This window comes from Capra hircus, chromosome 18 (genome assembly GCF_001704415.2).
Source record: "Capra hircus breed San Clemente chromosome 18, ASM170441v1, whole genome shotgun sequence".
In the NCBI taxonomy this organism is placed as follows: Eukaryota; Metazoa; Chordata; class Mammalia; order Artiodactyla; family Bovidae; genus Capra; species Capra hircus.
In genome coordinates this window covers 58,901,675-58,926,641 of record NC_030825.1, presented here as the reverse complement: position 1 = coordinate 58,926,641, position 24,967 = coordinate 58,901,675, and the positions used below count along the sequence as shown (strand labels likewise).

Genomic DNA, 24,967 nt, shown 5'->3' with positions numbered 1-24,967 from the left:
AAAATTCACCTCCTCATTTCCCCACTTAGTTGAATTCAAGCTTCCTTCATTTGCTTTCTCAATGGTTCAGCAGATAAAGAATCCGCCTGCGATGTAGAAAACACAGGAGATGTGGGTTCCATTCCTGGGTCAGTAAGATCCCCTGGAGAAGAAAATGGCAACCCACTCCAGTATTCTTGCCTGGGAAATCCCATGGACAGAGGAACCTGGGGGACTACAGTCTATGGTGTCACAAAGAGTCAGACACGACTAACCACACACTTCTTACCTTACCTTCCTTCATTTATTTGACACAGTAGAACAACTGAAGTGTATCTGTTGGGTTAACATGAGATTATTCCTCTGTACCAATGCATATATCTAACTGGATGAGGACATTATGCCGTTCCAGTCTCCACATTCATATGAATTCTTACGGTGTATACTTTCAGCCACCGTCTGAGGTAGAAATTTTTGCTCAACCCTTTTCCTCAGACAATGTGTTTTTTTTTTTTTCCTACTAGTTTCCAGTGACATAAAATAAAATGCAATTGACCACTGAAGGCACGACCACATTCACTGAGTTCATAAGGGTCCTCTCCTGGGCCAGCCCCTGGTTGTCTCCAGTGGGTGGCCATCGGGTCACAGGCTGTCCCACTAAGACCATGCTCCTGTTAGCCAGGAGCCCACTGATGCCAACTGGCGACTGAGGGGCCAGAGGAGGCAGGTGCATTTTCACCGTGTTCAGGTTTTTCTCCTGGAGGACAACACTGCTCTGGGGGGACTTCGCTGAGGGAGGGATTTCCTTGACTGAGTGAGTTCTCAGGTGTTTATTGAGGACCGACTTCCCTCTGAATGATTTCCCACACTTGCTGCATCTGTAGGGTTTCTCCCCCGTGTGGATCCTCTGGTGTATCACGAGCTGTGGTTTCTCGATAAATCCCTTTCCGCAGTGGCTGCATTCAAAGGGCTTCTCTCCTGTGTGAGTCCTCTGGTGCTTGATGAGACCCATTTTCTGGGAAAGCGTCTTCCCACACTCACCACACACAAAGGGACTCGTGCCAGTGTGAATCCGCTGGTGTGCCGTGAGACACGTCTTCTGGCTAAAGCCTTTCCCACACTCGGTGCACGTGTAAGGTTTCTCGCCTGTGTGGATCCGCAGATGGACCACGAGGTTTCCCTTCTGGATGAAGCCCTTGCCACACTCAGTGCAAATAAATGGTTTCTCTCCCGTGTGGGTTTTCTGGTGCACATTGAGCCCTGATTTCTTGAGGAAGGCTTTGCCACATTTAGCGCACTCGTAAGGTTTGTCCCCCATGTGCATCCTCTGGTGCTCAGTGAGCTGGAACTTTCTGAAGAAGCCTTTCCCACAGAGGTTACATCGATGGGGCTTCTCTCCTGTATGAAGATTCTGGTGATCAGCGAGCCAAGACTTCTTGACGAATGCTTTCCCACATTCACTGCACACATGAGGCTTCTTCATTTGTTTAGTGTGCTGATGCTCCATGAGTTGGGACTTAGTGCTGAGGAGTTCAGGATGAAATGGTTCCCTGTCAGCATGGGGGCAGTATTTCCCATCTGCAGGAGGCTCAGCGGGGCTCTTTATTTCACAGTTCGGACTCTTGGAGAGTAAACTTGAATTTGATGTCACGCTTCTTCCATGTAAGTCAAACACATCATGATTGTGCCTGAACAGAGTTCTGCTCTGATGACCAGAATTGTCCAGTGGGTTCTGTTCAAGCCATTGTTCTAGTCTTTTCTCCACTCTCTTGTTTTGTAAGTGTTCCAGCAGGTGGCCATGAACTTTCCAGACTTCTAGGGAAGAAAAGAAGAATGAATTCCTCTATCTTTTAGATCTGGAATAAAAGGTTTGTTTGTTTGTTTTTTGCCTCATGGCATGTGAGATCTTGAGGCTTCCCTGATGGCTCAGATGGTAAAGAACCTGCCTGCAATGCAGGAGACGCCAGTGTGATCCCTGGGTCGGGAATATCTGGAAAAGCAAATGGCAGCTAACTCCAGTATTCATGCCAGGAGAATCCCATGGACAGAGGAGCCTGGCAGGCTGCAGTCCATGGGGTCGCCAAGAGTCAGTCAGGACTGAGTGACTAATAGACACGTGGGATCTTAGTTCCCCAACCAGAGATCAAACCTGCACCTCTGCAGTGGAAGTGCACAGTCCAAACCCAGGGACCACCAGGGGAGTCCCAGAATAAAGGTATTTTTAAAAACACTTCGATGTGAGATGTCTTTTTAGTGATGAGCCTATAGTATGAGTGTAAATAAGACTCTGTTTAATATTCTTCATACCCTGGGGGTGGGGGACAAAATAGTCATAATGAATAAAGACAGATTTGGTTACTTTGTAAATAATGTAGAATACAAGCAATGTCCTGTGAGCACGAGACTGCAGGCTACAGGGCCACCTCATCTACATTGTGACGGATCATTCAGTCCACAGATCCTGACTGATGTCCACAGTGGACCAGGAATGGTGCTAGTGTTGGGGAGTCACAAACGTACTCCTCAGGTGCACAGAGCCTATGTTATAGTGGGGTCAAACCACTTCACAGGGCAGAGACAGAACACGAGGAAAACAGCTGTAAGCTGTGAAAACTGGTGGGAAGGAGCAATGAAGAGGGAGGGGGTGGAGGAAATCCAGGCTCAATTTGGAGGAAGATAGGCCTCCCCGTGGATCCTGCATTGGGGTTGCCGGGAGGGGAATGAAGAAAATGATACAGCGACTTCCCTGGTGGTTTAGCAGTTAAGACACTGTGCCTCCAGTACAGGGGGCTTGGGTTCAATCCACAGTGTGTTAGTTGCTCAGTCGTGCCCATGACTCTTTGCAACCCCATGGACTGTAGCCCACCAGGTTTCTCTGTCCATAGAATTCTCCAGGCAAGAATACAGGAGTAGGTAGCCATTTCCTTCTCCAGGGGCTCATTCCAGCATCACAAGCAGATTCCTTACCATCTGAGTAAGATCCCATATGTCATATGGCAAAAAAAAAAAAAATTTTTAAGGGGGGGGGGGGGGAACAGAAAATGACACAGCAGAGAATTGCAACCACACCTAAGTTACATCCTACATCCCAGAAAGCTGCTCCCTCTCCTAAAAGAGGAGCCCCAGCTCACACTGGTCCATGACGCAATTTAATTCCATCACAGCCCTTTTCACCCCCTGGTCATATTATTTATTTTAAATTTTGATTAAATTGATGTCTCATCCTCTTAGAACGAAAGCTCTCAGGCTATTAGTTTTCTCAGCTGCTGTAACATTCCAGTTTACAACAGATTATCAAAAAAATTCATAGAGGAAGGAATCAAGGAAACAGTCCCATGTATGAAACAGACTGGGAGGTTTAGGAATAAGACAGAAATCTCTGGGAATAAAATGATCTATCATGATGATCACAGAAAGGAGAATTTTTATGTCATAAGAGGGAACATGATTGCTGCTGCTGCTGCTGCTAAGTCACTTCAGTCGTGTCCAACTCTGTGCGACCCCACAGACGGCAGCCCACCAGGCTCCCCCGTCCCTGGGATTCTCCAGGCAAGAACACTGGATTGGGTTGCCATTTCCTTCTCCAATGCATGAAAGTGAAAAGTGAAAGTGAAGACGCTCAGTCATGTCCGACTCTTCATGACTCCATGGACTGCAGCCTACCAGGCTCCTCCATCCATGGGGTTTTCCAGGCAAGAGTACTGGAGTGGGGTGCCATCGCCTTCTCCGGGGAACATGGTTACCTGGGACTTAATGCTATCAGGATATGAGGGGGAAAAAATGAAAGCTTTCAGGAATACAATGTTAAGGTCTACAATAAATGAGAAGAAAGTTCAAAACTAGTACATACACAAAGGAATTAACTGGAAGTAGGCAAGAGTTAGGGCTTCCCAGGTGGCTTTAGTGGTAAAGAATCCACCTGCCAATTCAGAAGATATAAGCGACGCAGGTTCAATCCCTGGGTTGGGAAGAACCCTGGAGAAGTGAATGGCTAACTCCATCCAGTATCTTGCCTGGGGGAGCATAACATCAGAAGAGAGATGCACAGAGCCTCCAACCCCTGGCAGCTGTGGCTCTTCTCTGACAGGGTCATTTCCACAGCCTGTCCTCTTGCTGATCTCTCACTCACCTGAAAGGGTTTGACAGTGGATTTCATCATCCATCATCCATGGTTCTCCTTGATCCAATTTGGAGAGTACCTCTGATGTGCTTGCTTGAAAACCTGTTCATCGGAAATGACAGACTATTTAGGCCCAGTGAGTTCACCTTGGGGTCTGTGAACATGGCAGAATGCTACATGTGAGGCCAAAACAATTTCACAACCTACAGAGTCAAGGCTTTTCTTGCAGAAGAGAGAATACACCCACTTCTCTTGAGCCAGAGAGGACATACGAGCATTACAGACCACTCCAGAGCTTTCAGAAGCTGAGAAAGGAAAGGCCACTGACTGGGGACCTGGTCAGTGACCCAGGGGAGCCATCCTCACCCGCAGACACCAGGTTGCTATAGTTCTCCAGCATCACGTGCCAGTACAGGGCCTTCTGAACAGGGGCCAGGAGCTGCCACTCCTCCCATGTGAAGTCCACGGCCACATCAGCAAATGTGAGGGTTTCCTGTAATGAGAGGGGTGTAATGATGATGTCATCTTGATGATATGGAAGAAATGTTAAAGGTGTTCTGCTCATTTCCACTTTACAGGCTGCACTGAGATATCCAGTAGGGCTTTTATTTTAATGTATCATTAGAGAAGCAAATGCTGAATACAATATTTTCTAATTGCGTAGTCAGCCATCCATTCCTTTATCCAATTGGAACTTTCTATATAGTATGTAGAACTAAATCTTCTTGTTAAGCTAGAAACACTACAACCTCACATATATATACGCACATATATATATACGACACGAAAAGATATACAAATTTATACTTTATGGAATAATGAAAGTGATTTTTTACAGGCCTCTAAAAATCCATTAGGGAACAAAGGAAAGAATAAAACAAATCAAAAGTCACCTGGGCCTGGATCATTTTCTTCTGTTCGCTGAAAACACCTGGTACTGTTGATGTGTCTCGTGGATCTGCTCTCAATTTCTGCTCTGAAACTTGTCTTCAACCGAGCATATCCCAAGAAAATGCTGCTACCAAATCTGTAACTTCTTTCTCCTTCAACTGATTATTTTGCTCCTGGGAACTCAGGACCTTGGGTGGAGGAGAAAATTCAAGCTGAGGGTACGTTTCCACTGGGCTCGGATACTATTGCTGCTCCTGGGTGCTCACCTTAGCCCAAGACCCATTGCTGAGTGTCCCTTCGTTTGCTGGCCCAGAAGAGTTTATACCTCTGGCCAAGAAGTCTAAGCTTCTCACTGTGCTGGTGATATATTCTTTTATTCTGTGAACTTGAAGTGGTGTGACTATCAAAGGAGATGAGGGAATCGAGATCCATCCCAGTAGCAGGCCTCAGGGGCATGAGAATCACAAGTGGCTCTGTTATACAAAAGGGACCACGTGGCAGGAGAGGCGCTGAGCACTGTTTTCTTTAAATCGTGTGCACTCAGGGACCTTGTCAAATGTTCTTATACGCCCCGTGAGTACATGCACTCATTTTGAAAACCAATGCACTGGTCAAACCAGAAATGTATTCTTATAAGCAATAATGGTAATATCTTAGGAGGTTTCAAATACATGAAAATTAAAATACAAAATAATTATACATAATTAAAGTTGAAGTGCTCTAAAACTACCATATCGTCCAGAAGAAAGCACAAAAGTACAAATTAACAAGAATTTGACAAACAAAAATTATATGTGGTACATACTCTTCAGTGTCATAATGCACACTAACAACTGTCTTAAAGAACATAGATTGTGGTGCTATCAAAACAAAAACTCATATACAACAAGGTGTGATTCTGACACCAATTTGATACATAGTTCTTTTCTAACACATCACGAAGCAGGTCTATAACACAGGCTGGATGTCCTACACTTCAGCTCAATTCTGCCACTATGAACCTGAAGATAATATCAATTGCACGAGTTACAGATTCATCCTATGAGACTGGCCTCTACCCTCTGCTTCATGTGCAAACACAAATCCACGTTGTCACCTGTGCTTCTGAGCAACTGGCCACCGATCCCAGGTCCCAATGACCCCCTCCCTGGGCTGATTAATTTGTTAGAGCAGGGAATTCTCTGGTGGTCCAGTGGTTAGGACTCCATGCTTCTATTGCAGGGGGCATGAGTTTGATCCCTGGTCTTAGGACTATGATCCCACATGCTGTGTGGCACAGCCAAACACAAAACAACAAACAAAACCAAGACCAAAAACAAACAAAAATATGCTAGAACACCTAACAAAATGTAGAGAAATATTTTAGGTTCTATATTTATTTATAAAAAGATGTAACTCAGGAACAGATAGATGGAAGAGGGTCCCAAGACAGGGTATGTGTGGAAGGGTGAGGTGTGCCCCCTACAGGAGGGTCACTCTCCCTGCATCTCCACATGCTCAAGCCAGAAGCAACTTCACTCTGAAGAATATATCTAAGAAATAACATCCCTCCAAAAATCTGGGTTGAACCAGAGGACACTGTCATGAATTTCCATAGTAACATTATTCATAATAAACCAAAATGTAAACAACACACATTTCATAAATAGTCGGAAAATCATATATTCAAACAATAGAATAATATTGGAAAAGTACAGTCTTTGCTCAGCTTCAAGCTAAAAATGCCTTTTACACTTCTCAAAGACTATAAAACAAAAATAAAGAAGTATACATGAGAGAATGGTGCCATGAAAACCCCAAAATATTTACTATGTGGATATTTAATATTTTCCTGACCCTGTTACACAGGGGGGAAAAAAAGTACACCTATGTGCAAAAACATGAATGATTCTCACAAATATTGAACCTGACATTAAAAAAAAAAAGCATGATGTGGAGAAAACTCTAATTTGAAAAGATACAGGTATCCCAATGCTCACAGCAGAACTAACTTGTAATAGCCAAGACTCAAATGCAACCCGTATCCTTCAACAGATGAACAGATAAAGAAGACGTGCTGTATAAATATAAGCAGTTGAAATTTTAAAAAATAAATAAACTATAATGAGGAATGAATAATTATAACACCATAAAGAAAAATGCGAAAGAATAAGTTAACATTGAAAATCGGGCCAATACTTTTCAGCAATATCATTATCAACGTGAAATGATACTTATTTGAAAGAAAAAATGCTCCCCTAGAAACCCCAAAGGACATCTACATACATAGCTGGTTAGAAATGCCCAAGCTCATTTCTTAGTACTAATTGGGTCACTAGCAATGGGAACTTGAAATACACGATTGACTAAGACCAGCCAGGACTTCCCAATAAACTGGGATATGGGTGGCCTTTCCAGAGGTCACCTTGCCAGATAATTAAACAAAAAGAAGATTGTTAGCAGATAACAGAGAGTTCATGTATGTCAAGGAGGTAAGTAATGGTGCTCTTGCAACATACCAATATTAGGAGGTGAGTGCAGGTGTTGGCAAATATTTTCTGCAAAAAAGAACAGACAGATTTTCAAATTTGCAGGCCAGAATGTCTGTCACAACTATATTCTGCCTTTGCTGTGTGAAAGCGGCGCAGGCGGTACAAAACAGATCGGCATTGCTGGTTCAGCCTCTCGTCCTGTAGTCAGTGCCTCGATTAAAGCTAAACAAGGTCCTACAGTATAGCACAGGGAACTATATTCAATGTCCTGTCATAAATCATAATGGAAATTAATATCAAGGAGAATGTGTGTGTATATATATATATGTAACTGAATCACCTTGCTGTACAGTAGAAATTAACATACCATTGTAAATCAACTATACTTCAGCAAACTTAAAAAGAAACACACACACACAAAAGCTAAAATACAGATGGTTTGGAACTACTGCCCTGGGATGTACAGTCTTCCGTTGCACCAGCACAAACTGGAGCCTCAACGCAACTACCAACGCAACCATCTTTGGCGTCCAAATCTTCAGTCATCACACACCTCTCTGTACCAGACACTGACTACACTACACACTTTCTTATTAACCCAAACCCTGGGCCAGACACCCTCATGTTATGATCCAGTCCCCGCCACCACTGTAGCCCGAATTAAATCCCCAACCTGAATCCAACACTGCGATCGTTGTCAATGCCACTGAAGAGGAAAAGTTAAAACTTTACATAACCTCCTGCTTGTTCTGCCTCTGCTTGCTCCTTGCAAAGTCTGGATCACAGGTTACCTCGTCTCAGGAAGTGGGGACTTACAATACTAGGAACTGGAGCTTATCTCACTCACCCTTGTCCTGCTCTTTGCAATTACCCGGCCCCTGCAATCCTGCTTAATCATGCCTGTCCCTGTAAAGGTCAGGCATCCCCCTCCCCGTCTTGACCGCTGTTCCCGCGCGCGCGAAGTCCCTTAATTTAAACCACCCTATTAGCAGCTAATGTTGCCTACTATAGTCTGTCTATAAAAACTCTATAAACCCTTTGTTTATGGCTCAGAACTTGGAGTGTTAACTCCTCTGGGCCCACCTGCTTAATAAACCTGAGTTCTCCAACTCAGAGTGCGGTGCTTGGTTTCTCCATTACTGGTTTCTGCAACACATGTACACCTTGCAAGCCGAGTGATCTACAAAACCCCAAGGCCTGACAACTGGAAGTTTGATCTCTACACAATCTAATTACACTGATTCACAGGACACGCTCCCAATCCAAACCACAGACAAACTCCACGTCTGGTTCTCCACAAATCCGGTACCCACCTGGTTCCCCTTAAATATAACCACCTCGGCATCTCTACCCTCCCCCTCTGCCCTCTGGCAATAATCTCACGGGTCCAGACGGCACCAAGTCCATCTAGCACCCTGGACGAAACAATACCACCACTGTGATAACAACAAAAGCAACAACAAATTCCAGGGACAAAAATTGCACACTAACCTGATTTTCCTCAGACTGACCAACCGCCTAAACAGCATCGTGCTTCCGTGAACTGCTTTGACCTCCAGAACTGTCTACGGAAGCCGAAGTGGATCTGGAGTGTGCAGGAGCAGAGGACCCGACTTCCGGTACGTCCTAGAGAAGCAGTATGTCTGCGCCCAGCTCACAGCGGCCCGTGGGAGCAGCCATGTTGGCACACCTGACGTACACAACACCCAGGGATGCGTGTGTGCCCCAGAAGCTGGGGATGCCTGGAGGGTGAGAAGCCGCTGAACTTCTCTCATTTCCTGGCACTTCGATTATTGCAGAAAATAGGTACATTTTCAGTCTCAGGCTTCGCGAGACAAAACTGATGCTGACTAAGATGATTTCAAGCCTGCTAGGCAGGGAAGTAAAAGGCCACGGTGTATATTATCCACTTTGTATTTAAAAAAAAAAAAAAATCCGAACAGAAAGGTAAGAGTTAAATCGTCCAGTTGGCAGCGGAGATGCACTCCCAGAAAGGGAAAAAATACGTCTGGTAAACGGATACCACGGAAAGCTTCTAGAGGGAAAACAGTTTCCAGGAAGCTGGTTTTTTTAGAACAGAAAATGATTACCGGGAGCTGCACAGTATGGGGCTTGCCATTAACAGGGAAAAGAGCAGCAGGGACTACCCAAGTTGTGACTGGGGGTGGGGGCTGGGGAAAAGGCCCCCAGAAGTGACGCCATTAATGGTGTGGAGTTGATGGAAAAAGCTCGACTTGAATCCATCCCACTATAATGTAAGCGTGGTGATGGGGACAGTAACCCAAAATGTAGGGCAAAGAACGTCAAAATTAAGTGGGCCTCAGGCCGTTGTTAAAAATGAGGGGTCCTCATTTGTAGCCCCCAGAGGTTCTGGTTTAAGAGCTGGGGGGACATGGCTAGGATATTTGCATTAAGTTTCTCAGAGAATCTGAGGCAGGAAGGTTGTCAAATACAATCACTAGAAACAGTCCTGGAATATTTGCTCATTTCAGTTCAGTCGCTCAGTCGTGTCCGACTCTTTGCGACCCCATGAATCGCAGCACGCCAGGCCTCCCTGTCCATCACCAACTCCCTGAGTTCACTCAGATTCACGTCCATCGAGTCAGTGATGCCATCCAGCCATCTCATCCTCTGTCGTCCCCTTCTCCTGCCCCCAATCTCTCCCAGCATCAGAGTCTTTTCCAATGAGTCAGCTCTTAACATCAGGTGGCCAAAGTACTGGAGTTTCAGCTTTAGCATCATTCCTTCCTAAGAAATCCCAGGGCTGATCTCCTTTAGAATGGACTGGTTGGATCTCCTCGCAGTCCAAGGGACTCTCAAGAGTCTTCTCCAACACCACGGTTCAAAAGCATCATTCGGCGCTCAGCCTTCTTAACAGTCCAACTCTCACATCCATACATGACCACAGGAAAAACCATAGACTTGACTAGACGGACCTTAGTCGGCAAAGTAATGTCTCTGCTTTTGAATATGCTGTCTAGGTTGGTCATAACTTTTCTTCCAAGGACTAAGCGTCTTTTAATTTCATGGCTGCAGTCACCATCTGTGGTGAATTTGGAGCCCAAAAAATAAAGTCTGACACTGTTTCCACTGTTTCCCTATTTATTTCCCATGAAGTGATGGGACCGGATGTCATGATCTTCGTTTTCTGAATATTGAGCTTTAAGCCAACATTTTCACTCTCCTCTTTCACTTTCATCAGGAGGCTGTTTAGTTCCTCTTCACTTTCTGCCATAAGGGTGGTGTCATCTGCATATCTGAGGTTATTGATATTTCTCCTGGCAATCTTGATTCCAGCTTGTGTTTCTTCCAGTCCAGCGTTTCTCATGATGCACTCTGCATATAAGTTAAATAAGCAAGGTGACAATATACAACCTTGACGTACTCCTTTTCCTGTTTGGAACCAGTCTTGTTCCATGTCCAGTTCTAACTGTTACTTCCTGACCTGCATACAGATTCCTCAAGAGGCAGGTCAGGTGGTCTGGTACCCATCTCTTTCAGAATTTTCCACAGTTTATTGTGATCCACACAGTCAAAGGCTTTGGCACAGTCAATAAAGCAGAAATAGATGTTTTTCTGAAATTCTCTTGCTTTTTCCATGATCCAGATGTTGGCAATTTGATCTCTGGTTCCTCTGCCTTTTCTAAAACCAGCTTGAACATCTGGAAGTTCAGAGATCACGTATTGCTAAAGTCTGGCTTGGAGAATTTTCAGCATTACTTTACTAGCTTGTGAGATGAGTGCAATGGTGCTGTAGTTTGAGCATTCTTTGGCATTGCCTTTCTTTGGGATTGGAATGAAAATTGACTTTTTCCAGTCCTTTGGCCACTGCTGAGTTTTCCAGATTTGCTGGCATATTGAGTGCAGCACTTTCACAGCATCATCTTTCAGGATTTGAAATAGCCCAACTGGAATTCCATCACCTCCACTAGCTTTGTTCGTAGTGATGCTTTCTAAGGCCCACTTGAATTCACATTCCAGGATGTCTGGCTCTAGATGAGTGATCACACCATCGTGATTAGCCAGGTCGTGAAGATCTTTTTTGTACAGTTCTTCTGTGTATTCTTGCCACCTCTTCTTAATATCTTCTGCTGAAGAGATAACCCATGGCCAAAGTAAGAGAAACCCAAGTAATATGGTAGGTGTTACAAGAGGGCATCAGAGGGCAGACACACATACTCACAGAAAACTAGTCAATCTAATCACACTAGGACCACAGCCTTGTATAACTCAATGAAACTAAGCCATGCCCGAGGGGCAACCCAAGACGGGTGGGTCATGGTGGAGAGGTCTGACAGAATGTGATCCACTGGAGAAGGGAATGGCAAACCACTTCAGTATTCTTGCCTTGAGAACCCCATGAACAGTATGAAAAGGCAAAATGATAGGATACTGAAAGAGGAACTCCCTAGGTCAGTAGGTGCCCAACATGCTATTGGAGATCAGTGGAGAAATAACTCCAGAAAGAATGAAGGGATGGAGCCAAAGCAAAAACAATACCCAGCTGTGGACATGACTGGTGACAGAAGCACGGTCCAATGCTGTAAAGAGCAATATTGCATAGGAATATTCTCTAGTTACCTATATTATGATGCAGGACTCCCGTTAGTAGTTAAGTCTTAGTTCAAATTATATCCAGAAAACCTTGGGATGGGGAACCTCCCTATTATTACCAAAGTATCCATGCATGTGTGCTATCTCGCTTCAGTTGTGTCTGAGTCTGTGCCACCCCCGTGGACTGTAATGTAGCCCGCCAGGCTCCTCTGTTCATGGCATACTCCAGGCAAGAATACTGGAGTGGATTGCTGCATTCCTCCAAGGGAAATTCCCAATTCAGGGATTGAACCTGGGCCTCCTGCATAGCAGTAGATTTTTTACTGTCTGAGCCACCAGGGAATCCTTTGTTGTATACTTGAAACTAACACAGCATTGTAAATCAACCATATTCCAATAAAATTAAAATATTAAAAAGAAAATAGAATGGTATTAAGAAGTGGGGCATTTAAGAGGCAACTGGGTCCAAAAGATGCAGCCCTCATGATTGGGAATAGTGCCTTTATAGAAGAGAACCCACCCCCTCTTTGCCCCTTCCCCAACATGAGGATACAGTGGGATGACCATCTTCTATGAACCAGGAGCCCTCATTAGATACCAAGTCTGTCTCTGGCTGTAATACCCTGAATGTGCTGATCTCATTTGAGCTGAAAAGCTCAGAGGATCAGGCCTGCTTAGTACTTGGATGGGAGATACTAAATCTGCAGGCCCCTTAATCTGGGACTTTTTAGCTTCCAGAACTTGAGAAATGAATTTCTGTTTCTATAAGCTATGCAGGTGATGGTCTTCTCTTATGGTAACTGGAAGGGTCTAAGATCTATTTCATTTAGTGTATGTATTTACATCCTCTTACTATTAACAGATTAGCTGATGTGTTACTTAAAAATAATAGTTATCTCAGAGCTCTATCTGGGAGACCATAGGTTTTCTCATGGGCTTAATCACCACTGTATCCTCAGCTACTAGGACAGGACCCAATAAAAAGGGAAGTATTCAACAAATACTCAGTAAATGAATACAATGACCCAATCTAAGACTCAAGCAAACTGGCTCAATCTAAATCCTTCTGCATAATGTAAAATTTCTTAGAGTTTAAGGTAGACATCCCAGTTTTCAGTCAATCCTTCACCTTGCCCTGGAGAAACAGAACTGATATATATATATATATATATATATACACATGTCCCATAGCCCACCAAACCAGTATTAGCCCTGTTTGTTCACAGGAACCTTCCACATACAAATTGTATGCTTAAAAACTTCACCTACTTATTTCTTCCACTTAGTTGGATTCAGGCTTCCTTCCTTCATTCAACTGACACAACAGAGCAATTGATGTGTTTGTGTTTGGGTTAACATCAGATTGTGCCTCAGTATCAATGCATATATTTAACTGGATGAGCATATCATGGGTTCCTGGCCTCAGCATTTATACAGTTTCTCCCAGTATAAACTTTTCAGCCACCATCTGACCTAGAAATTTTTGCCTACACATAGTATGTCTCAAGTTTTTTTCCTAGGGGTTTTCTGTGACACAAAATAAAACGTAGTTGACCACCGAAGGCACAACCATGCTCACTGCACTCTTAAGGGTTCTGTCCTCTGCAGACCCTCTGTCATCTCCTGCGGGTGCACACCTGCCCACGGGTGGTCCCGTTATGATGACGTTCCTATTTGCTAGGAGTTCACTGATGTTGACTGATGGCTGAAGGGCCATGGAAGGCACATGCACAGCCACCAAGTTAACAAGGTTCTTCTTCTGCATGGCATCACTTGTCTGTGAGGCAGGATTCTCCCCCTTGATTGCATCTCCATGTTTCTCTCTTGTGTGTATTTTCTTATGTTTACCAAGGCAAGACATGTAGGCAAAGGCTTTCCCACACTCATTGCAGGTATACGGTCTCTCTCCCGTGTGAGTCCTTTGATGGACAATGAGCTTTTGCTTTGTAGCGAAGGCTTTCCCACAGTCACCGCATTCAAAGGGTTTCTCTCCTGTGTGAATTCTTTGATGTTTAATGAGACCTGACTTCTGGGAACAGGATTTTCCACACTCACTACACACGAAAGGAGTCTTTCCCGTGTGAAATCTCTGATGGGCGATGAGGCAGGTCTTCTGGATGAAGCCTTTTCCACATTCACTGCATGTGTAAGGTTTCTCACCTGTGTGAATTCGCTGATGTACAATGAGATTTCCCTTCTGGATGAAGCCCTTTCCACAGTCACTGCAGATATACCGTTTCTCTCCGGTGTGGGTTTTCTGATGTATATTGAGCCGTGATTTCTTGAGGAAGGCTTTGCCACAATCAGTACACTGGTAAGGTTTCTCTCCTGTGTGCGTTCTCTGATGTTCAGTGAGCATGAATTTTCTAGAGAATGCTTTGTCACAAAGATTACATCGATGGGGCTTCTCTCCTGTGTGAATTATCTGATGATCAGTGAGCCAAGACTTTTTGATGAAAGCTTTCCCACATTCATCACATACATGAGGCTTCTCTGTTTTTTTAGTTTTCTGATGCTCATTGAATGGGGATTTGGAGCTGATGAGTTTTTGGCTTTGGGGGAATTTAATTTTAGGATGAAACTGTTCACTGTCAGCATGGCGACAGGATTTCTCATCTCCAGTAAACTCACTGGAGCTCTTTATTTCATAGCTGAGGTTTTGAGAAAGTAAAGTTAAATTTGATTTCATACATTTACCATGTAAACCAAACACATCATGATGCTGCCTGAGCAGAAAATGAGTTATGCTCTGATGAAAAGCATTTTCTAGTGGGTTCTGTTCATGCCATGGTTCTAGTCTCTTCTCCATGCTCTCATTTTGTAAGTACTCCAGCAGGTGGTCATCAAATTTCCAGACTTCTAGGAAAGAGAAGAAAAATGAATTTCCTAAAAATACCTTATATGAGGAATCTTTCTGGGGATGTTTTTATAAGTGTAAATAAAATTCTATGTTTAATGTTCCCTGCACATTGGAATAGTGCCACAAACCAGTCAAAAGGAAAAAGTAGTTAGCATAAAACACAGGGTTGGATAATTCACAATGAAAAAATACAGATTTGAATACCTTCTAAACACTAGCCTTGCAGACATGCAGAGACTGTAAAATACAAGCAATATTCTGTGAGAAGGAGCCCAGAGGTTGCAGGGCACCTTATCCACATTGTGATATGGACTCATCCAGTCCACAGATCCTGACTGCTGATCATGGTGGACCAGGAGTGGTGCTAGTGTTGGGGAGTCACAGACACATTCCACAGGTGTACAGAGCCCATGCTGTAGCGGGGATAAAACCACTTCATGGGGCAAAGACAGAACACGAGGAAAACAGCTACAGGCTGTGAAAACTGGTGGGAAGGAGTGATGGAGAGGGAGAGAGGTGGAGGAAATCTGGATCAATTTGGAGGCAGACAGGCCTCCCTATGGATCCAGTGTTGCTGGCATGAGGGGAATGAAGAGAATGATACAGGGACTTCCCTAGCAATTTAGCCATTAAGCCTCTTTGCTTCCAGTACAGGAGGCTTAGGTTTAATCCCCAGTGTGTTAGTTGCTCAGCCGTGTTCAACTCTTTTGTGACCACATGGACTGGAGCCTGCCAGATTCCTCTGACCATGGAATTCTCTAAGCCAGAATTCTGGAATGGGTTGCCATTCCCTTCTCCAGGGCATCTTCCCAACCCAGGGATCAAACCCAGGTCTCCCACATTGCAGGCAGATTCTTTAGCATCTGAGTAAGATTCCACATGTCTTTTGGCAAAAACACTTTTTAAAAGAAGGGAAAAAAAGAAAGAAAGAAAATGACACAGCAGACAACTGCAAGCACATCTAAGTTACAATCTGCACCTCAGAGAGCTGCTCCCTTTCCTAAAAGAGGAGCCCTGGCTCACACTGGTCCATTATGCAACTTAATTTCATCACAGCACTTTTCAGCACCTAGACATATTATTTACTATAAATTTTGATTAAATTCATGTCTCATCCTCTTAGAACAAAAGCTCTCGGTCTGTTTTTTCAACTGCTGTGTTTGTGTATGTGTTAGTTGCTCAGTTGCATCCAACTCTTTGCAGTCTCAAGGACTGCAGCCCAGCAAGCTCCTCTGTCCACGGAATTTCCCAGTGGGTTGGAGTGGGTTGCCATTTCCTTCTCCAGGGGTCTTTCCAACCCAGGGCTTGAACCTGGGTCTACTGCCTTGCAGGAGAATTCTTTCCCATCTGAGTGGCTTAGACTGCTGTAACGTCCCAGTTTACACTTCACTATCAAAAAAGTTCATAGAGGAAGGAATCAAGGAAGCTAGCTATTCCATGTATGGAACAGACCGGGGGTTTAGGAAGATGAAAGTCTCTGTGTGAATAAGATGATCTGTCATGACGATCACAGAAAAGAGAACTGTTTTGTCCTGAAAGGGAATGTGGGTACCTGGTACTTAATGTTATCAGGATACCAGGGGAAAGAAATGAAAGCTTTCAGAAGTGAATGAGATGGTAAGGTCTACAACAAATGAGAAGAAACTTCAAAACCAGTAAATACACAAAGGAATTAACTGGAAGTAGGCAAGAATTATGATAAAGTTGAGGCTGGAACTAAGAATGCAGGATGTTAGAATAATTTTCTAGTTAAAAATTCATCCTGAACAGCTGAGTCCTTTACAGAGGAGAGCTCTGCAAGGGGGGACAGTGGAGGTAAAGTCTGACTAGCCAGGATGGAGGCTGCACAGGAGTAAGGGAGACGCTAACTTGTAGGGTTTCCTGGGAGGGAAGATAATCCACAACCAGGTAGTTACGAGGAACTAGGGAGAGCTGCCTTCGAGATGAGGAAATCGTACAGAACCAAGTCTGTGCTGGATCACACTGGGGAGGTAACAACTTGGGAGTTTTCTCCAGTCAGCCAAAGGAATTTGTTAGCTTATTAGAAAGAAGAAAACTTGGAAGGTCAAGAGATCATTGAGTAAGAGGGAAAGCAAAACACTAGTAAAACCTCAGAGCGGAGAGAAGGCCCAGTGAAGACCAGTTTACTTTGGGGCTGGCATCCAATGGGATGGTTGTGAGAAAGGAAATCAATATGAGCAGTGGAGCAGGAAGGGGCAGCAGACGGCAGCAGACAGAGAGGAATTAAAAGTTTTCTCTGTGGAGGGCTTCACTGGTAACTCCGTGGGAAAGAAACTGCCTGCCAATGCAGGAAACACAAGTTTGATCCCTGATCCGGGAAAACCCGACATGCTGGGGAGCAACAAAGCCCGTGGGCCACAACTATCGAGCCTGTCCTCTAGCACCTGGGAACTGCAACAACTGAAGCTCTTAGCTCTAGAGCCCATGCTCCACAGAGAAGCCACCGCAATGAGAAGCCTGTGCACCAAAACTAGCGAGCAGCGCCCCTTCACCGCAACTAGGGAAAGCCAGCATGCAGCAACGAAGGCCAAGCACAGCCAAAAACAAACATTTTTAGAAAAAGTCTTCTCTGTGGCGAGAGGTCCTGGAAGGGGGAATTTCATAGAAAATGAGGTGGAAGAGTATGGAGGAGGAAAAGATATGAAAATGGTAGGAAAAAGAACACTAGGCAAACAAAACTCAACATGACAGTAAAATAAAGAAACAGATCCCAGAAGACACAGCATGTTTCCTAAAAAGGGCTATATTCTTCTCTAAGCTCCTACAATACTTTGGCCACCTGATGCAAAGAACTGACTCATTTAAAAAGACCCTGATGCTGGGAAAGATTGAAAGCGGAAGCAGAAGGGGACAACAGAGGATGAGATGGCTGGATGGCATCACTGACTCAATGGACATGAGTTTGAGTGAACTCCGGGAGTTGGTGATGGAGAAGGAGGCCTGGCGTGCTGCCGTCCATGGGGTCGCAAAGAGTCGGACACGACTGAGCGACTGAACTGAACTGAAACTCCTACAAAGAAAAGTTCTCTGATGCCAGGAGAGAAATGCAGGGAGGCACTGTTCACCCATCCTCCAACCCCCTCGCAGCTGCGGCTCTTCTCTGACAGGGTCATTTCCACAGCCTGTCCCCCTGCTAGTCTCTCACTCACCTGAATGGGTTTGACAGTGGATTTCATCATCCATCATCCATGGTTCTCCTTGATCCAGTTTGGAGAGTACCTCTGGTGTGCTTGCTTGAAAACCTGTTCATGGGAAATGACAGACTATTTAGGCCCAGTGAGTTCGCCTTGGGGTCTGTGAAGACAGCAGAATGCTACATGTCACAACCTACAGAGTCAAGGCTTTTCTCACAGGAGAAGAGAGCATACACCCACTTCTCTTGAGCCAGAGAGGACACTGAGCATCACAGATGCTCCAGAGCTTTCAGAAGCTGAGAAAGGAAAGGCCACTGACTGGGGACCTGGTCAGTGACCCAGGGGAGCTGTCCTCACCCACAGACACCAGGTTGCTATAATTCTCCAGCATCACATCCCGATACAGGGCCTTCTGAACAGGGGCCAGGAGCTGCCACTCCTCCCATGTGAAGTCCACGGCCACATCAGCAAATGTGAAGGTTTCCTGTAATGAGAGGTGTGTAATGATGATGTCATCTTGATGATATGGAAGAAATGTTAAAGGTGTTCTGTTCCACTTTACAGGCTGCACTGAGACATCCAGTAGGGCTTTTATTTTAATGTATCATTAGAGAAGCAAATGCCTAATACAACATTCTCTAATTGCGTAGTCAGTCATCCATTCATTTATCCAATTGCAACTTTCTATAGTATGTAGAACTAAATCTTGGTAAGCTAGAAACACTACATTTGCACATATATATGTGTGTATATATATAACAGGAAAAGACATACAAATTTATACTTTATAGACTAACAAAAATGATTTTTTACAGGTTTCTACAAACCCACTGGGGAACAAAGGAAAGAATAAAACAAAAGTCCCAGAAAAATAAAGCCCCAGAAGTCACCTGGGCTTGGATCATTTTCTTCTGTTCTCTGAAAACACTGTTGATGTATCTCGTGGATCTGCTCTCAATTTCTGTTCTGAAACTTGTCTTCAACCAAGCATATCCCAAGAAAATGCTGCTACCAAATCCTATAACTTCTTCCTCCTTCGACTGATTCTTTTGCTCCTGGGGACTCAGGACCTTGGGTAGAGGAGAAAATTCAAGCTGAGGGTACATTTCCTCTGGGCCCAGAAGCTATTGCTACTCCTGGGTGCTCATCTTAACCCAATGCCCACAGCATTGCTGAGTGTCCCTTTACTGGTAGCCCCAGAAGATTTTATACTTCTGGCCAAAAAATCCTAAGCTTCTGACTGTGATGGAGGTAGTGTCCTTTGTTCCATGAATCTGAAGTGGGGTGACTGTCAAATGAGATGAGGAACAAGAGATTCACCCAGCAGCAGGCCTCAGGAGCAGGAGAATCGCAGGCACTTCAGTTATACAAAAGGGACCACATGTGAGGAGAGGTGCTGGGCGCTGATCCTTTAAACCATGTGTGGTCAGGGACTACTCAAAAATTTTTATACATCCCGTGACTACACACACTTCCTTTTGAAAACCACCATACTGCTCAAAGCAGAAACACTTTGTTATAAAAAATACTGGTAATATCTTAGAAGGTTTTAAAATACATAAGAAATTAAAATACAAAATAATCATATATAAATGAAGTTGAAGTGCTCTAAGACTACTGTGTTATCAGAAGAAAGTATAAAAGTACTAATTAACATAAGAATTTGACAAACAAAAATTATATGTCATATGTATTCTCCAGTGTCATAATGAACACTAATAACTCTCTTAAAACATGGTTTGTGGTGCCATCACAAGAGGGAAATGTAATAACAAGAAACTCATCCACAACAAGGTGCGATTCTGACATCAATTTGATACGTAGTTCTTTTTTTAACACATCAGGAAGCAATTCTACAACACCAGCTGATGTCCTACACTTCAACTCAATTCCGCCACTATGTACCTGGAGATAATATCATATTTCATGAGTTACAGGCTCAGTCCTATGAGACTGGCCTCTACCTTCTGCTTCAAGTGCAAACACAAGTCTAGGTTATCACCTGTGCTTCCAAGCAACTGGCCACAGAGCGCAGGATCCAATGACCCCCTCCTTGGGTTGATTCATTTGCTAGAGAAGGGAATTCTGTGGAGGTCCAGTGGCTAGGACTCTGTGCTTCTCCTGCAGGGGGCGTGGGTTCCATCCATGGTCAGGAAACTAAGATCCCACATGCTGTGTGGCACAGCCAAAAACAAAACAAAACCAAGACCAAAAACAAAACAAAGAAAAATATGCTAGAATGGCTCCCAGAACTCAGAGAAACATTTTAGGTATTATATTTACTTACAAAAAGATGTAACTCAGGAACAGGCAGATGGAAGAGGTGCCTGCCTAGGACAGGGCAAGTGTGGGAGGGTGAGGAGTGCCCCCTAAAGGAGGGTCACTCTCCCTGCATCTCCACATGTTCACCAAGCCAGAAGCAACTTCACTCTGAAGAATACATCTAAGAATACATCCCTCCAAAAATCTGGGGCATCCCTCCAAAAATATGGGTTAAACCAGAGGACACTGTCATGAATCTCCATAGTAACATTATTCATAATAAACCGAAATGCAAGCAACACAAATTTCACAAGTAGTCGGAAAATCATATATTCAGACAATAGAATGCTATGGAAAAACAACAGTCTTTGCTCAGCTTTCATGCTAAGAATGCCTTTTACGTCTTTCAAGGACAATAAACCAAAAATAAAGACTTATACATGAGAGAATGGTGGCATGCAAACTACAAAATATTTACTATGTGGATATTTATATATTTGCATAATCCTGTTACATGGCGGGGGTGGGGGGAGTACATCTATGTGCAAGAACATAAATGAGTCTCACAAATATTGAACCTGACATTAAAAAAAAAAGTACATGATGTGGAGAAAACTCTAATTTGAAAAGCTACAGGCATCCCGATGTTCATAGCAGAACTACTTACAATAGCCGAGACACAGATGCAACCCAAGGGTCCATCAATAGATGAACAGATAAGGAAGACGTGGTATAAAAAAATATACAGTTGAAAACAGGCAAAACTAAATAAACTATAATGATGAGGAATGAATAATTACAACACCATAAAGAAAACCTGAAAGAATAAGTTAACATTAGAAAACTGGGCCAAAATTTTTCATCAATATCATTATCAATATGAAAAAAGAGATCCCAGGCCTTACTTCTTTAAAAGAAAAAAATGCTTCTCTAGAAACCCCAAAGCACATTTCTACACACACAGCTGTTTAGAACCGCCCCATATGCATAAGCTCTTTTCTTAGTACTAACTCAATCACTCCCAATGGGAACTCAAACACTCCCATGGGAACCCATGATTGACTAAGGCCAGTCAGGACTTCCCAATAAACTGGGATATGGGTGACCTTGCCAGAAGGCACCTTGCCAGATAATTAAGCAAAATGAAGATTCTGTTAGCAAAGAACAAAGTTTTCACGTATGTCAGGGAGGTAAGTAACAGTGTCTGTTAGTTGCTCAGTCGTGTCCTACTTTTTGCATCCCATGGACTGCAGCCCGCCAGGCTCCTCTGTCCATGGAATTCTCCTGGCAAGAATACTGGAGCGGGTTGCCGTTTCCCTCTCCAAAGTAACAGTGCTGTTGCAACATATCGTTATTAGGAAGTGAGTGCAAGTGTTGACAAATATTTTCTGCAAAAAGTACACAGGGCTTTTCAAATTTGCAGGCCAAAATGTTTCTGTCACGATATACTCTATCTTTGCTGTGCAAAAGCCGCACAGACAATATAAGACAGATTGGCATTGCTGGCTCAGTCTCTCCTTCTATAGTCAACTTCTCAATTAAAAGCTAAACACCAGGATAACCAAGGTCCTACAGTATATCACAGGGAGCTATATTCAATGTCCTGTCATAAATCATAATGGAAAAGAATATTAAAGAGAATGTGTATATATATATATATATATATATATAACTGAATCACCTCGCTATACAGTAGAAATTCACAATGTTGTAAACCAATTATACTTCAATAAATTTTAAAAGAAAAACACACATACACAAAAAGATAAAATATAGATGGTTTGGAACTATTGCCCTGGGATGTACGGTCTTCTGTCGCTTCCTTATGAACCCGAAACCTGGTATAGACACCCTCATGTGACGACCCAGGCACACCCCGCCATCACTGAGCCCCGAATTAAATCCCCAATCTGAATCCGACACTGCGATCGTCGTCAATGCCACCTGTATACCCTGCAAGCGGAGTGATCCACAGAACCCCAAGCCTTGAAAACTGGAAGAAGAGCACTGATCTCTACAGAATCTAATCATACTGACCCCCAGGACACCCTCAAAGCAAACCACAGACAAACGCCGCGTCTGGTTCCCAAATCCAGTACCCACCTGGTTCCCCTTACATATAACCACCTCGGCACTTCTGCCGTATGCCTCTGCCCTCTGAAGATAATCCCAGGGGTCCAGACAGCACCAACTCCACGCATCACCTTGGGCGAAACAACACCACTACTGTGACGACAAAAAAAAAAGGAAGAAAATCCAGGGACAAAAATCACACACTAAACAGATTTTCCCGACACTGACTGGAACCTAAACGCCCTCCTACTTCGGCGAACTGCTTTGAAGTCTAGACCTGTCTACGGATGCCGAGGTGGATCTAGGCTGTTACTGGAGCCGACGAACCAACTTCCGTTACGTCCTAGACAGGCAATATGTCTGCGCCCAGATCACAACGGCCCCCAGGAGGGCGGCCATGTTGGCACACATGACGTACGGAAAGTCAGGGATGGATTTGGAGGCCAGGAGCTGGGATGGCTGGAGAGTGAGGAGCCACTGAAATACTCTCATTTCCTCACATTTCGACTCTTGCCGAAAATAGGTAAGTTTTCAGTCTCAAGCTTCGTGAGACAAAAATAATGCCGGCTAAGGTGATGCTAGAGGGATTGGGGGCAGGAGGAGAAGGGGACGACAGAGGATGAGATGGCTGGGTGGCATCACTGACTCGATGGACGTGAGTCTGAGTGAACTCTGGGAGTTGGTGATGGACAGGGAGGCCTGGCGTGCTGCGATTCATGGGCTCGCAAAGAGTCGGACACTACTGAGCGACTGAACTGAACTGAACTGAAGGTGCTTTCAGAAGGCTAGTCATGGAAGTAAATACGGCCTCGGCATATATTATCCGTATTTTGCATAAATTTTTGTATAAATTGTATAAATTTTTGTGTAAATTATATACAATGATATACAATATACAATTTTGTATAAATTATATACGTAAATTGTATAAATTTTTGTATTAATACGTATTTTTATACTTTGTATAAACATAAAAAATTCCAGAGAGGTAGGCGTTCACTGGTTGGCTTGGCAGTGAAGAACACCCTCCCGGAAAGGGAAAAGAAAATACACTGGGTAAACGGACTCCAAGGAGAGCTTCCGGAGGGAAAATAGCTTGCAAGAAGCTGATTTTAAGACGAGAAAAAAGATTTCCAGAAACTGCTGCAGTATGGGGCTGGCCATCAACGAGGGAAAAGAGCGGCAGGGGCTACCCACGTTGTGACTAGGGGTGGGGGCTCAGGAAAAGGCCACCAGAAGTGAGGCCATTAATGATGTGGAGTCAATGGGAAAAGCTCGACCTGAATCCATCCTGCCATAACGGAAGGGTGGTGATGAGGACAGTAACCCAAGATTTACAGCAAAGAACGTGAAAATTAGGTGTGCATCAGGCTGTTGTGAAACTAGGCCGTGGTTAAAAGAAACAGTCCTGGAATATTCTCTAGTTACCAATATTTTGATGGGGGACTTTCTTTAGTATTTCAGTGTTGGCTCAAATCTTATCCAGAAAAGCTTGGGGTGGAGAGCCTTCCCTATTATTACTAAAGCATGCATATGTGTGCTAAGTCACTTCAGTGGAGTCCCACTCCTTGCGATCCTATGGACTTTAGACCACCAGGCTCCTCTGTCCATGCAAGAATACTGGAGTGGGTTGCTTTGCTCTCCTCCAGTAGATTTTCCCCACCCAGGGATTTAACCGGAGTTTCCTGTCTCCTGCCTGAGAAGGCAATGGCAACCCACTCCAGTACTCTTGCCTGGAAAATCCCACGGACAGAGGAACCTGGTAGGCTGAAGTCCATGGGGTCGCTAAGAGTCAGACACGACTGAGCGACTTCACTTTCACTTTTCACTTTCATGCATTGGAGAAGGAAATGCCAACCCACTCCAGTGTTCTTGCTTGGAAAATACCAGGGACGGGGGAGCCTGGTAGGCTGCTGTCTATGGGGTCACACAGACTAGGACACGACTGAAGTGACTTAGCAGCAGCAGCAGCATGTCTCCTACATTGGCAGGTGGGTTCTTTACCACTAGCTCCACCTGGAGCTTCCCGGATAGCTCAGTTGGTTAAGCATCCACCTGCAATGCAAGAGACTCCGGTTCCATGCCTGGGTCGGGAATATCCCCTGGAGAAGGGATAGGCTACCCACTCCAGTATTCTCTAGCTTCCCTTGTGGCTCAGCTGGTAAAGAATCCTCCCACAATGTGGGAGACCTGGGTTTGATCCCTGGGTTGGGAAAATCCCCTGGAGAAGGGAAAGGCTACCCACTCCAGTAACATTGGACACGACTGAGTGACTTTCACTTTCTACCTGGGACACCCAATAAATTATTATTACTAGGCTTTTTCTTCAAAGGACTTATCACTTGGTGACATAGTATCTCTTGACTGTCTCTTCTTCACTGTTCTGTAAGATCCATAAGGGGTATTCCCTTGCCTGTGTTGGTCTCTGATGTATCTTCAGTGTGGAGTACCGTGTTTTGCACAGTGTTGCTTTAAAATATATCTGAAGGAGTGAATTGTCCAATAACCCAACATTTCAGATTGAATTCCAAGACAGCCGCAGCATGGCAAATTTCCATTTCCTTTCCTGTGAATAAGACCCAAATGTTTATAACTTGGATAG

The 24,967-nt window shown here is 44.2% G+C and overlaps 1 protein-coding gene across 1 annotated transcript; it reads right to left on the bottom strand.

Moving 5' to 3' along the window:
- Positions 244-22,678, bottom strand: LOC102175434 (zinc finger protein 521). The gene is made up of 11 exons (XM_018063203.1): positions 22,396-22,678; positions 20,033-20,202; positions 18,921-19,100; positions 18,388-18,514; positions 18,046-18,138; positions 13,535-14,874; positions 7,489-7,527; positions 4,993-5,088; positions 4,466-4,592; positions 4,109-4,201; positions 244-1,794 (listed from the first exon to the last, which is right to left on the bottom strand). The coding sequence occupies exons 2-11, from the start codon at positions 20,171-20,173 to the stop codon at positions 500-502; spliced, it is 3,531 nt and encodes a 1,176-aa protein (XP_017918692.1). The 5' UTR covers positions 20,174-20,202; positions 22,396-22,678; the 3' UTR covers positions 244-499.

Bases quoted from the DNA above. Each gene is read 5' to 3' on its own strand.
- LOC102175434 (XM_018063203.1), bottom strand. From the start codon at position 20,173: ATGGAACCCACGCCCCCTGCAGGAGAAGCACAGAGTCCTAGCCACTGG. The intron at 19,101-20,032 runs GTGATAACCTAG...CCTCTACCCAAG, and splicing joins CCAGTTGCTTGGAAGCACAG to GTCCTGAGTCCCCAGGAGCA. The intron at 1,795-4,108 runs GTGAGTGAGAGA...TTTCTTCCCTAG, and splicing joins CCACTGTCAAACCCTTTCAG to AAGTCTGGAAAGTTCATGGC.